This window comes from Juglans microcarpa x Juglans regia, chromosome 7S (genome assembly GCF_004785595.1).
Source record: "Juglans microcarpa x Juglans regia isolate MS1-56 chromosome 7S, Jm3101_v1.0, whole genome shotgun sequence".
Classification (NCBI taxonomy): Eukaryota; Viridiplantae; Streptophyta; class Magnoliopsida; order Fagales; family Juglandaceae; genus Juglans; species Juglans microcarpa x Juglans regia.
The window spans coordinates 653,651-668,724 of record NC_054607.1 but is presented as its reverse complement, the minus strand read 5'-3'; the positions used below and the strand labels follow the sequence as shown (position 1 = coordinate 668,724).

Genomic DNA, 15,074 nt, shown 5'->3' with positions numbered 1-15,074 from the left:
CCTCTAACCACATTTCTCTAGTCTAATTAGTGGCATGGTGAAGAGGACAGGAATGACCCTAACCAAACATCTTGGGCCACGTGTGTACTTCACCCCACTTGCTGTTTTTTCATTTGCCAGTTCGTAATCTTTCGACCGCCCAATCGAACCCTCGAGACGGTGATGACATGGCATCTTATATATCTACGTGTTGTTTTTTGTTAATATATGGTTGATTTTACTGGAGCATTAATAGTACCAATCATGGAAAGTGCATGCAATGGATGGAATCCCCTGCCCTCTCATGCATGCACAGTGGTAGTCTCACCGCCCCTAGCTTAAACACCTAAAATGACACATGTTTGGTGATTAAATTCAAACATTTATCATTGCTAAAGTGATTTTGCATTCCACAAATGAAGCATCGGATGGACATGAGAGGCCCGCGATGGGGCTGAGGGACGACTCATATATATATATATATATATATATAGTACGTGTCGTCTTTGTGTGCTAGCTCCCACATGATGATTGATACTCTACTAATATGGCCTTGCTTTCTTTATTAATTATATATGGTGGTCATGAGTCTCCTTCTAGAAAGCGTGTAATAAAAACTAGCTAGGATTTCCACCAGAAAAGTTATGACCTGAGTTCACACTTGGAAGATCATATATATATATATATAGAGAGAGAGAGAGAGAGGCCGGAGGAAAAGTGAGTGCAATATCTACATCAAAGTATGACAATCTTAAAAGTTTTTATAATCCTAGAAAAAGATGACTTGTATCATGAGTTTAATCATGTGGTCACCGGCCATGGCTTCCACAATGCGGTTCTCAATAATGTTATCTGTCTTTATATATACCAGAATTGTGTTGTTTCAATCCAATGGATCATCCACTTGAAATATATTATTATATTTATATATGTATGTATACTGTGTACTAGTAGTACCGTCTTCTTCGATCGCCTACTATTAATTTCTAGCAACCAAAAGGGAGGATCTGGTCTCTCTTTCAGAGGATGCAATCATGCATGCACCATTTGAGTCAGAAGGGCAATAGTTCTAAACCCTAATCCCTAAAAGAAAGACTCCAAATATAATATACCACCAAGTCCTCTAATCAGCTAATTAATTAACCTGCCCAAAGTGGGAAATACAATATTTTTCTCATAATCTAAAGATCATAATATAGATATTCGGGAATTAGGGCATAGATAATCCAGTACCCGGCCAGGCCACCATCCATATGATATTGCCCGGTTCTAATGACTGCAGATTCCATTATATCGTCCATTTTTGGCAATCATGAAATACTAATGCGACAAGAATATTGGAGAAGGCAATATTGTACAGAAAAGAAACACTACTACTACTAGTACTGTCAAAGGAGGACCACATGCAAAATATATATATATATATATATATATATATGTATAGGACAGAGCTTAATTACTTTCAAGAACAGAAGAATTATGCAAGCATTGAGGAGGCAAGCCATATAGGAGGTGACAGAATGATTTAAAGGGGTGATGTTCACTCTTGGAGTTGCAGATTTTTCATTGGTTGCCCATACACAACTTGCAACAGAAAGAGGTAAAACCGATGGTTGCACTAGAGTAATTTAATTGCACATAAAAACATGTAAAGATCAAGATGATCAGAATCTGCAACATCTGCACCAGATGATCAGTAATATATTTACATGGATAAGGGGAGGGAGTGGTCAACCCTCGTATCCGCTTGGAGGCCAATCATGACTACTTAAAAGGGTTTAGACGACGTTGATCAACCTAAACATGGAGCGTAGATCGAAGAGCGAGCACCTTACCACTGATCATGATGGGCCATCAGCTCAGTGGAAATTGCACATAAAAAGCATATAAACAAGAGAATCCTTCAAACTTGTCAGATTAATGGAAACTTATAAGGCGGCATCGATCAAAGCTAGCTATTGCAGCAGATAGGCACAAGATCAGAAGTCTTTCAGTGCTTCCTTCTGTTGCATCGCACGTTCACCCTTGTCTTAGCCGATTACTGTGGCCCCCAAAAGGATCTCAGCATAACCAATCATCGCCCTTCCCTTCCCCCACAAAGCACACATCATCCATTTGAATTTCACGTGTCATCGGGACCCTTGATACCCCACTGGTCCATCTCTTTCCCTCTGAAATGAATCAAGACCGGTCCCCTAGTCTCTGTCATCCGATCTGAAAGTAGATACGCTATGTCAACATTCCGACAGCAATGGATTCAGGAAGAACACAATCATCATTCATGTGAGTAAGACACGGGTATGGGCGCATAAATATACGACCTCTGTCAAGGGGCCGGGAACTGCTTTTTCTAAATAAGGGAAAAGTATCCTTAACTTGGTGAGTGAAAAAAAAATACTCGAGGCGTGGTTGTCTTGATGGAAAGGTTTGATTGTGGTTGAAACTGTTAGAAAAAGTTCAAAGATCTGAGCAAATCTTTCTTGCTTGTAACTTTTTTCTCCAACTTGCATATGTGTGACGGTTTCGCTGGTAAACAAAAGAGCTTAAAAAGGAGATCTAAAAGAAAATCCTAAAACTCTTCCACTCAAGTTGGCAGTCTTCATACGGATTCTGGCAACGTACTGAACAAGATAGGTTGACTTGGCCAACCAAAACTTTCCCCTTAAATTCTCGCCTCAGCCCTTCATTTCCTTGGCTCTCCCACACCTCTCCTTTATCTGCTTTTCTTCAGGAAAAACCCAAAGGTACTACAGGATTTAACTCCTTTCCAACTTGCTTCCCCTATTTCTTCTGGAAAAAAAAAATGAGATACCCATCAGTTAGCCTCCATAGACAAAGTAACATTCTTCTCATAAGAAGCTTCATGCTCTTGTTCTTGAGCTGTGTTACCATTAGAATAAAACTTTGTTTTTCTAGCATCCCTTATACGTTGAAGGCACTTCCCCTTGATGGGCATTTCAACTTTGATGAAGTTCATCTTTCTGCCAAAGATTTTGGCAACAGGTACCAGTTCCTCCCAGTGGCAGTACTACATCCAAAGTCGGTTTCTGATATTGCCACTACTATAGAGCATATTTGGCAGATGGGCCCTCATTCAGAGCTCACTGTTGCAGCTAGAGGCCATGGCCACTCACTCCAGGGCCAGTCACAAGCACACGGGGGAATTGTGATTAACATGCAATCACTCCGGGGCCCATATATGCAGGTTTACCCCGGAAATTCTCCTTATGTGGATGTCTCTGGTGGCGAGTTGTGGATAAATATCCTGCATGAAAGCCTGAAATTTGGGTTAGCACCAAAATCATGGACAGACTACCTACATCTAACTGTTGGCGGTACTCTGTCTAATGCAGGGATCAGTGGGCAGGCATTTCGGCACGGCCCTCAGATCAGTAATGTCCACCAGCTGGAGGTTGTAACAGGTTCGTCCAGAAAAATGCTTTATTTTGTCTGGTTCAAGAATCGTATGATACCGAAATTGCAGGTGGCCAGTGGTCTTTACTCGACCTGAGTTTCATGGAAAAACTTAAGCATGAATTAGTTTCCAAGAATAATATTCATAATTTGCATGCAACGGATACTTACTGAAAGGTGGAACAAATTATGTGCAGGAAAAGGGGAGGTTGTAACTTGTTCAGAGAAGCAGAACAGTGATCTCTTTCACGGTGTTCTTGGAGGACTTGGCCAGTTCGGCATTATAACCCGAGCAAGAATATTGCTGGAGCCAGCACCAGATATGGTAAAAACAAACATCATTTAGGCTAAACAAATTCAAAAAATAAAATGTCTCGGCTTTAGTAGAGACTACCAACTAACCTGTTGTAACAATTCTCCATTTTGAACAGGTAAAATGGATTAGAGTGCTGTACTCAGATTTTTCCACATTTGCAAGAGACCAGGAAAAACTAATATCGGCTGCAGAAAATACGTTTGATTACATTGAAGGATTTGTGATTATAAACAGGACTGGTCTGCTAAATAACTGGAGATCTTCCTTTAATCCACAAGACCCAGTTCAAGCCAGCCAGTTCAAGTCAGATGGAAGGACTCTCTTCTGCCTGGAATTAGCCAAATACTTCCACCTAGATGAGACTGATGTGGTAAATCAGGTGAGGCATGCACTGGCCCACCATCAGGGTAGATTTCCTAAAGTAATTGACTAAAGGAGCTATTCTATTATCAAAGTTCATACACTGACAAATGACACTGACGTGTTTTTGTTTTAACTATGCAGGAAATTGAAAACTACATGTCTCAGTTAAGCTATATTACATCAACACTTTTCCTATCCGAAGTTACATACATAGAATTCCTGGACAGGGTTCATGTGTCTGAGGTCATATTACGGTCAAAAGGCTTGTGGGAAGTTCCACATCCATGGCTCAATCTTTTTATCCCTAAGAGCAAGATACAAGATTTTGCTGATGAAGTCTTTGGCAAAATCCTCAAAGAAACAAGCAACGGCCCTATCCTCATCTACCCAGTAAACAAATCAAAGTAACAGCTCACGGCCACACAAATCATTATTACTTCTATAGACTTTTATGACTTGTTAAGTGATTGAATTACTTAATTCTGATTTCAGGTGGAATAATAGAACTTCTGCTGTCATTCCAGAGGAAGATATTTTCTACCTAGTCGCATTCCTTACCTCTGCAGTTCCCTCTTCCACAGGAACAGATGGATTAGAACATATATTAACTCAAAACAAAAAAATTCTAGAATTCTGTGAAACAGCCCATCTAGGGGTCAAGCAATATCTGCCCCATTACACTACACAGGAAGAGTGGCGTGCCCACTATGGCCCAAGGTGGGAAGTTTTTGTAAAGAGAAAATCAGCTTATGACCCATTGGCAGTACTCGCTCCTGGCCAGAGAATATTTCATAAGGCAATAACCTTCTCATGACAGTATATAGCCTTACAGTATTTAATTTTTTTTTTTTCTCCTTAAGGCATGTTGGGAATATGCCTCAGCCACAAAAGCAGAGAAGTTGTATATACTATAGATATTATACTTTTTGTGCCTTCTCTTATATTGTAAGTGTAACATGGACTCTCCAGGGGCTCGTAAAAGTTCCTTCGACAATCAGCTTTTTTGAGTGTAATATTAGTTGCCATTGTAAATATTGAGTTAATTTATAAAATCCAAATTATTTCCTCCAACAAAGCCAATCCCAAAAGACAAGATTCAAGTGCAACACAAAAGCAAACAAAAGGCTAGCTAAATGCCACAACAGCATAGATTCAAGTGCAAAACAAAAGCAAACAAAACAAAAGGCGAGCAAACTTAAAAACAAACATATAAAAAACCCAAGAAGGGAATCACCCAAGGCGTGATGTTGGGGAGGAGAAGTACTGTTAGTTGTACACACAATATTGCACGATTATCATGTTCAGTCACTGTACCGTGTCTTTAAGTGAAAAAGCTATGATATATACATGTGGGCACTGGTTTGGGATACTTGCTCCCATATTTTTTAGATAACTCAATCAACCAGCGACATTTGGAAAAGCATTCTTACCATGTCAAAAAGTAAGGCACCAGTTTGCCAAAGAGCAATGAGAACCTTTGCCGGGGAATATTCACAAGAAAATGGCCTACCTATAGCTAGGCTATATGAAATGACAGTTGCTACGTTAGAGAAGCATTTAAATCATGGGTGTGAATCTAAGGAAGTTGTTAAATCAAAGAAAATATATGTCATTCATGCTGCTGATAATGTTTTATATTCTGATGCTAATAATTCTTACAGAAGGAAATTAGATCTCATCCTATGGAATGTACTCATCCATCAACATGAACATTAAATTTGCTGCATTTTGTATGTAAATACCAGAATCTCAATCTAAAAATAACCAAGAAGTATACGTACCTTAAAAAGTATAGGTGTATTGCATAAAGACATTTCTCGTTTTCTGATGTTGCATTTCTGGTCATACTTGCACGCACTGTTGGAAAATGAGACACCAAAAAAGGGTGAATTATCTTCAATCTTCAAAACATAATAATTGATGATGGAAATCTAAAGAACAAAATCAATTCTAACTCTCACCACATTCCTCAAAACACAACAATGGGGTCAATGAGCAAAGATTGCCTCATGAAGCATCACCCTCCAGTGGTCAATGGAATATGAATGCCTAGTGTGCTTAGCATACCATGTTCAAGCTGCCTCTTTGTAGAGCTCCATCTAATCTAGATTCTATAATAACTGATGATACTGCAACTGCTCGTTTTTATAAGAATCTTAGAATATGTTTGTACAATGTTAATTTCATGAATATTGTGGTAGGAAATCCACAGGATGCCAGTGAAGTTCCAGGTCAACTAGCATCCTATAGAAATTAAATTACCATTTACACTTCCCTTTAAAGAGGAGTTCAACGATTTCCTCTAATTGATAAAATATAACTTAAGAATTACTTCTTGCTTGTCAACAGCAACATTAGGCTTTAGTTTCTTCCAAGGATCCAGTTTTTTTGGGGGGCAAAAGGAAAAGATTTATGATTATACAGTCCCGTGTGAGTTTCCCCATTAACCATTAGGTCAAATCCTATTTTTCAAAATAACAAATTCAAGGATTAACGAATAATGTCACATTATCACAATAACTGTAGTTGAATATATAGCATTTTGATAACTAAGCAAAGGCTATACAAGAAAATTTCAAGAAAAAACTGAACATAGGCATCATGTTATTCAATCCACAACTTAATTTCCAGCCAAAAATTGAATGAATTTGATATAACGAAAATTAACCAAAGGTGAAAACAAATTGCAAAAAAAAAAAGAACACTGGAGTTTCCCTCTCCAGACTTATGAATTGGATGTACATATACAACTTATGGACAAACAGTTGGAAATGACAAGGTGAGGCTGTTGAAGAATCTAACTCTAGTTTATGCAAGAAAATCAAGAGATGATTATTGATTCAAGCAACTTAATATCTCAGGGAGCCATCACCATTGACCTGTCTTATGAAGCCTATACTATCGAGAAATATTCACAAAACAATAGATCCCTCATGCCAGCTCTGGACCAAAAGAGAGCGGTTGATAACAATCATAATGCTGCACAGTGTGCTCGCTTGTTCCCACAGGAATGCTCTTTATAATAACAGCGACAATTAAACTTGCAGCTCCAATTAAGATGCTGGCTAACCACAATTCCCAGCTAAGTGGCACTGTTTCAGCAAAAGTGCCTAAAAATTCGACTATTATGATTTGGAAACCTATAGTAAATACCATGACAATCAAGAAAACCCAACTCTTGAAGATGCCACGGAAAACATTGATCTGCTCCATGTCACGGCTGTTTATCTCGTTGAATACCTATTGTACAGATTCAGAAGCAAACAAAAAGAACACAGGTCATTGTTTGATCAGAGAACATATATATATATATATATATATATATATATATATATATATATTGTGAGTTCAAATACTACTCTGTGATTAAGGCAATACTAATGGTTGAAACCAGAATTAAATATCGATCTAAAATCATATTACAGACGTTAAGGCAACAGAGAGACCCATATTCACGACATGGTTAATAAAAATAAGTGAGCAATGTATAATAAATGCTTCAGTTCACAAGTCTTGGGGTCTCTTCAGCAGCATGAGTAGTGAGAATCCGAAGTTGTAAAGACAAGCTAAAGGCAAACTAATATAGCTATAACAGAATTCCAAAAACAAGATGATATTCTCAAATTTAAACACAGAACAGGATGATATGAACTGCAGAGAGTGCAGTGCATGTGCTTCGTTAGAAACTGAAAACAAACAAATCTACGATACCTGGCAAAATACAAAGGAGTTGAATATGAATGTGTTGAGAATGGAGTTAGCATCTGAGCCAGTGAGCTTCAGAAGCCGCTTCCCATCAAATTTGAGAATCAAGAGAACGAGGATTTGGTAGATGCTCTGACATATAATATTCCTCCGCATGGTCCATGTAAAGAAATTTACATTCCTCCCAATTGGGGGTCTTTTCATCAGCGCATCATTTGGAGGTTCTGTAGCCAGCGCCAATGCACCAGGAGTGTACATGATCAAGTTCACCCAAAGCATTTGTACGGATGTTAGAGGAGAAGAACCTGAAAGTTAATTCACTAGATTATTAGCCATCTGCATTATAAGAAAACTGATAAATCAGCATCTTAAAGATTAGCACCAGTGGTCAACGCACCCGAGATGCATGCACAGATTAAGTTGAGCATGAGAGCAACAACATTAACTGTTAGTTGGAATTGTACAAACTTTTGAATGTTGATATACACTGCACGACCCCATCTGGCAACATTCACTATGGTGGTGAAGTTATCATCCATTATGATAACATCGGCATTTTCTTTTGCTACCTGCAACACATAGGAGAAGACTCGTAGCTAACAATAATGACTAGTAACTGGTAAAGACAAATAGTAAACAGCATGTAGACTTCATAACGGTACACTCAGGTCTCTAACAAACCTCTGTTCCTGCTATACCCATAACAATTCCAATGTCTGCCTCATTCAATGCGGGAGCATCATTCGTCCCATCACCAGTCACTGCGACGACGACTTCAAATACATTTCTTAACTGGGTTACTAGGGTGTGCTTATCCAAAGGCAGTGATCGAGCCATTACCTACACATTTAATAACATGAGCAATTTCAGAAGATTCTGCCCCTTAGCATTCAAGAAAAGTTCATTAAGTAGTTGTGGAACCTGTAATTTTGGGATTAACTCCTTCATCTCCTCTGGGCTCTTATTTCGGAAATCTGGCCCTTCTATTGCCAGTCCATCTTCTGTCAAGATACCACATTCTTTAGCTATGGCTTTAGCAGTATGAATATTGTCACCTGTGACCATCCGCACGGTAATACCAGCAGCTAAACAGGTCTTAACCGCTTCCTTTACCCCAGGACGCACAGGATCGTTAATTCCAATAACAGCTATGAAGGTATAACCATTATCAGGTATACTATCCATGTTGGAAGCGCCTTCTATATCCTTGAAGGCCAAGCATAGAGTTCTTAGAGCTTCACCAGAAAAACCATTTATGACATCTGTGATGTCCTTTCGACGTTCTGTAGAGAGTAGTATGGCTTCCCCATCAGCATTAACAATCTTGTCACACATTTCTAAAACTATTTCTGATGCACCTTTGCAGAATGCTCGAAACTGGCCAGGGGCTGGAAGAACCAGAAGCACAGACATCTTCTTTTTGACTGTATTGAAAGGCTCAACCCTGCTTATCATGTAATTCATTCGATAACTATTAAAATCACCTCCCAGAAGCAAGCCAAAGTCCATTAGTGCCGTCTCTGTTGGAGTGCCTATGATATTTTTCTTTGAGTCTTTCCCTTCGACTACCTCTGAGCTAGTATTCTGAAATATCGACTGCAGAAAGACGTCAAGCACACTCTCCGATACTGAGGTCTTTAGCACATCCTCATTGTTTCTATTATATATTTCAATAGATTTTTGGCATATCCATACCTTTTTCACCACCATATCATTCGTTGTCAATGTTCCTGTTTTATCTGTGCAAATACAACCAGCACATCCCATTGTCTCACATGCAGAGAGATGCCTCACAAGTGCTTTATCAGACATCAGTTTCTTAGTCGCAAAGGCAAGACTAAGTGTCACTGCAAGAGGTAGTCCCTCCGGAACTGCAACAACTAGTATAGTGACTGCAATAGTAAAGTAATTTAAAACTTCGAGTGCATCACTAGCAGACCAGTCCATGATCTTATTGTGAAGTGACTTTTCCACTAAAAGCCTTGCTGTCAGAGCTAAAAAGGTCAGCACTGCAAACGCCAGGCCTATCTTCCCAATAATGGTTTCTACTCCATAAAGCTTTACCTGGAGTGGTGTTTCATCTTCTCCCCCTTCATCACTTAGAGTAACCATTAATCTTCCCCATTCAGTCCTCATACCAACTGATGTCACCAACATTTTACCATACCCATCTTGCACTTTGGTGCCTGAAAGAAGAAAAGGCGTGCCTTGGTGTACATTCATTGGCTCACTCTCACCTGACAAACTTGATTCATCGATTGACAAGCTGTAGCCCGATATGAAAACACCATCAGCGGGGACTTGATCTCCAACAGATAAATGAACAACATCTCCAGCCACAATATCATAGATAGAAACCTTCTGTCTGGATCCATCTCTGGTGACTTGAACAAATATATTTTTTTTCACTTTTTCCAGGTCCTTAAATTGCAAAGACTGCTTATAATCACTAACTGCTGTTACTATCACTACCAGGAATATGCACAGTAATATTCCTAACCCATCGTGCATACCATTTGGCCACCCTTCAGTTGCAATGCCAACTCCTACAGAAATGGCTGCACAAACCATGAGGGTAGTTAAAGTCAAGTCTTGTAGGGCTTCCCAAACAAACATCCAAAAACCTTTAGAAGGTTTCTCCACATATCGGTTTAAACCATAGATGTTTTTCCTGAGAGGTATGTCGCTAGAACAAACACCATCATCCAAAGACACAGAGAGTTCTCGTGCTAATCCATGTATTCCTCCATGATGCTCCAAATCATTGGTATGATGGGATTCAACGATGGATGCTAGTTTATCAGGTTCAATGCCAAAACCAGCATCCTTAACCTCTTTGTAGAGCTTGTAATGAGTTTGCTTCCCAGCTGCATGACGGAGAAAAACATGATTTGAGAAAAGGAATAGAAAATTGGATTTATCAGAAGTTGCGATAATTTATTACATGTAACACCGCCCATGCCGCCAAAGAACTGCGATGTTGCTTGATTCACGTATCTAGCAATCCGAAACTTTTCCTGGCCACAAGTAGTAAGAACATAATTAGCGTATAACAGGGCTATAGCAAAATCAGTGTAAATCATGCAGCATTGTGGATTACGCTGAAGATTTTAAGCTATATATCATGTGATTTTTTTGGCACTAATTTACTATTGTTTTGTTAACTTTAAGTCGAATAAGCACTGCTCCATACAATTCGGTAGCTACCTTTCGCAGGGAAGAGTATACAACAGTGGCTATAAACCCACCCCGAGAGACAGATAGCCGAAGTAATTACAAACACCATCACTTTGGCCGCTACCTCAAGCGGCCGCCTGGATTCCACTGGCATCGGATATTGATGATGGAAGTTGGCCACACAATCTCATGATTTAGATTTCGTTAATTAGAGCATATAAATGATACAATATCGGACTAAATATCAGTAATGTACGAGAACATGCACATGTTTAGAAACAAAATAAAAGGGCTCTCACATGTCATAAAATTATAATTACAGTTGTGTGTAAGTTTTGTGCAATTATTTCGAAAAAAAATGAATATATACATAATCCACATAAAAAAAATTTAATTTTTTAATAATAAAACTCTCTTTTTAAAACGATTACACGGCACTTACGTGCTCTATGACTACATGTAGCATTACTCCATATTTATTGGTTGTTAGATGTTTTGTACGAATATTATCATTCATGGATTAGAATCTTATTAGGAGAATTGAACTTTGCTAATACTTTTTAAGACTTTTTCTATTTGCAATATGCTAGTGCAGACGTCAATCTTGCTTGTTTCAAGAATAATCAAATCTCTCTCTCTCTCTCTCTCTCTCTGTGAAAAGAATGAGCACGTTGGCATCCAAGAAAAACTTAAAAATGACAAGGAAAATTAATTAAAAGCGAAAACCCAAAAATAATTCTCGAACAATGGTCGATCGATCGGGTGTAACAACATTATGTGAGCCCATAGACTACTTGTCGGTCAAAATCAACTATTTTCCATGACTCATGTCATGAGCCCATAGCAGAGATTTGCCCGAGTGTGAAGATTTAAAGCATTAAACACCAAGAAAACAGCATATAAGACAACTGATCAAGAATATTTTCTTTCGTTTTTATCAACTTGCACTTTCTCATCAACCAAACGGATGACGATACGTAAGAATAACAATCTAGCTACATACGCCATTTATAACCTTTGACTGATTTTGCATTATAATACGACTAAAGGAAGTTCAAATAAAATGATTATTCAGTTTCAACAAGACCTTCAAATTCTTTTTTGTTCTAGAGAGAAAAGAAGGAGGTCATGATCATCAAAACCTGGAGTTTCCTATGCTTTCTTTCCGCTTCGTCCCGCTTGGCAAGATCGGCCACCATGCGGAACCTTCGCCGACGATTCTTGACTATGGAGACCTCCGATCTCCATCTCCTAAGGGCCTCAGCGGAAGGCCTCTTGGGTTCCACGTCGAAGTTCTCTCTCAGATACTTCTCCATCAATTCTTTTCAAACACTAGTTAACTCGATCATTCACTTTCGCCACAATCTGATAACGAAGATACCAAAGAAAAAGATACTGGAGTAGAAGTAAGTTTAGGGTTTCGCGCTAATGCAAGGAAAGATTTAAACTGGACCGTTAATGGCGGGAATGAGAGAGCCGAGAGAGATTGCGAGGCAACGGACTGAGAGGCATGCATGTATATATAGAATGAATGAGAAATGTTTTGGGCACAAAAATATCTTACAAAGTTATAAATTTGATGTGGATTAATGTGATACGTTAAATTGTAAAGATGTTTTTATTATAAAGTGGATCTAATGTATCATATAAATCAAGGCAATTTGTGAGTTTAGTTTTGTGATTTTTTTTATGGTTATAGCACTTCTCATGTAGAAAACAAATGCTTTAGCAAGAAATCTCATAAAAGTAAGTCTACAAACTGACGTGGTTTGATATGGTATATCAGATTATAAAAATAATTTTATTAGTAAATCTAACGATGTATCATATGAAATCACATCAGTTTGTAGATTTATTGTTGGAATATCTCTTTGTAGCTGTAGAACTTCTCTATATAAAATAACAAGGTTGTTATATGTGTGTGTGTGTTGTTTTAGCCGATCATGTCATGATCTTTATGGCTCATAAAGAATATAATTCATAGGGGTGAAAACCGACCATATCGATTCGGTTTTGGTCCAAAACCAAAACCGAACCGAAGGATTTCAAGGCAATATACCAACCAAAACTGGTCGATGGAGAGTGGTAAAAACCGACCAACGTAGTTTCGACCAGTTGTCGTCGATTCATCGGCATGAACATCAGTTCCCATGAGTCATACAAATTTCTCGACACAACAATACAAATTCAACAATAAACATAAACTATCCCATGAGAGAGAGAGAGAGAGAGAGAGAGAGAGAAGGGAGATAAGAGACCTGAGGCAGAGGCTCTAAGAGCTCGAGAGGGAGATGGCATCACTGCATCAGAGAGGAGATGGCATCGTTGCATCAGAGAGGGAGATGGAATCGCCGCATCGGAGAGGGAGGTTGGGGGGTGGTTGCCGCTGGGAAGAATCTAAGAATGAGAGAAAAATTTCAAAGGAAGATCGGCTTGTCTAGGGTCTTTTACCCTAATTCAAAATAGTGTCATTCAGCTTAAGGCGCCATTACATTTATATTTTTTTTACAACCTACGTCGAGTGAAACGACGTCGTTTCATATAGATATATTTGACCAAAAAAAAAAAACATAGCTGACGTCGGCCGGTTTAGCAGTTTTTCCCTAGGTCGAACCGGGACTGAACTAGCCAAAATCGCTGAACTTGCCGACGTCGGTTTTGCTTAATTTCTGCCGTTGGCTGACCGGTTCTTTATCAATTTCGACTGGTTCCATACTCCAATAGCCGGTCTGAGTCGATGCCGATCGGTTTTCTCGGTTCCTATACAGCCCTATTAATTCATATCTAATTTGTTCTATTTTCAAACTGGTATATATAGCACACCATTCGCATTACTTAAATAGTAAGATTTGATTTATAAAATTTAAATTTTAAAATTAATATATATTTTCTAAATTAAATTATACCATATAAGCATTGTATCCAGTGTGCTCTCATACCGGCTTAAAAATAGAATTTTTCTTCCTCTAATATTAAATCGTTCTACAACACATACACTCGTGGTGATTATATCATCAACATCTCCTTCTCTTTTATAACCTACAAAGAGAGATCGAACTATTTCGTGAAAGTTAAAAACCCATGAAGTCACCGTCCATTTGTAATACCCTAATTTTGTTACTACAAAAGTTAGTATCTTCAACTTATTCTTACAAAATAATAGTTGTATATTTTTTTGGGTATTTTATGGCAGCTCACCCACAATATCTAGTTGTCTATTTGGATCACTGAAAACACACAAATGGGCTTCTTCTTCTTCTTCTTCTTCACAATTCTGAAAGACTAAAGAGAGGCCCAAAAGTTTCTCTAAAAGCCGTTGGTCCGGACCTTGATGGACCCACATGAATGGGCTTTCAACTTTCAAGTCTAGGTCCAAAATATACTTGGCTAGTTTCCTTCATAGACACAAATATATTTATAATTACTACCAAAGTTTTAAATTTTGTACCGTATCGTACCGGCTGGTATTTCGTGTATCGGGTAGTGACCAGTACAAAAAATTCATGTGTTTCGTATCGGGTCAAATACCGGCCATACCGGTCCGTTTCAATCAATACCGGTCGGTTTACGGTGTACCGGCCGATTTCTGTATACCAGCCGATATTTTTTTTTTTTTTGAATTAATGTAAAAATTTTTACTTCTTCATCATTTTTATTCCAATTCTTACATCTGAAGACTATTTTCTTAATTTTTTTAATTCTCTTTTCTCAAGGACTGAAAATCAAATCCCTACTTTTCTTTTCGTAACGAAGAAGAGTAATTATTTTTTAAATAGTTAGATTGAGAACTTAGAAGTATTATTGAGTTTTATAAATATGTGTTTTAACTTTTTAAGACTTGCATTGATGTTATTTTAAAATATAATTTATACATATATAATTAATTTATTATATATAAATTATCTTGAAACGGTACCGATATCAAAATATTTCATTCCAGTACCTTAACTGAAACGGCCACCCAAACCGTATCCAAAACTTTGATTATTACACAAACTTTTTTTCACAACTCGTAAATAAATTTATTTTTTAAAAACTCTTAACACTTAAAAAAAAAAACACTCAAGCAAGTTAAAATTAACATTTTATTAAATTGTTGTATGAAAATTGTGTAATAATA

At 38.0% G+C, this 15,074-nt stretch overlaps 2 protein-coding genes and 1 long non-coding RNA gene across 4 annotated transcripts; 1 reads left to right on the top strand and 2 right to left on the bottom strand.

The window, feature by feature from the left end:
• Window positions 1-2,486: 2,486 nt before the first annotated feature.
• LOC121240204 (cytokinin dehydrogenase 6-like) lies at window positions 2,487-5,085 on the top strand. Of its 2 annotated transcripts, none has more exons than XM_041137604.1 (5): window positions 2,487-3,401; window positions 3,591-3,718; window positions 3,825-4,130; window positions 4,214-4,476; window positions 4,565-5,085. In XM_041137604.1, exons 1-5 carry the CDS (start codon window positions 2,783-2,785, stop codon window positions 4,884-4,886), a joined length of 1,638 nt encoding a protein of 545 aa, XP_040993538.1. In that variant the 5' UTR covers window positions 2,487-2,782; the 3' UTR covers window positions 4,887-5,085. The 2 variants fall into 2 exon arrangements, with proteins under 2 accessions (XP_040993538.1, XP_040993539.1); XM_041137605.1 differs by having other exon boundaries at window positions 2,489-3,401; window positions 3,825-4,088.
• Window positions 3,346-3,936, bottom strand: LOC121240206. The gene is made up of 3 exons (XR_005935487.1): window positions 3,796-3,936; window positions 3,565-3,697; window positions 3,346-3,486 (listed from the first exon to the last, which is right to left on the bottom strand). It is a non-coding gene; the product is annotated as an uncharacterized LOC121240206 (long non-coding RNA).
• A 1,918-nt stretch (window positions 5,086-7,003) lies between the features above and the next one.
• LOC121241036 (calcium-transporting ATPase 4, plasma membrane-type-like) lies at window positions 7,004-12,273 on the bottom strand. Its single transcript, XM_041138621.1, has 7 exons — window positions 12,097-12,273; window positions 10,740-10,794; window positions 8,699-10,644; window positions 8,459-8,617; window positions 8,175-8,346; window positions 7,784-8,082; window positions 7,004-7,312 (listed from the first exon to the last, which is right to left on the bottom strand). Exons 1-7 carry the CDS (start codon window positions 12,268-12,270, stop codon window positions 7,004-7,006), a joined length of 3,114 nt encoding a protein of 1,037 aa, XP_040994555.1. The 5' UTR covers window positions 12,271-12,273.
• Between the last annotated feature and the right edge of the window lie 2,801 nt (window positions 12,274-15,074).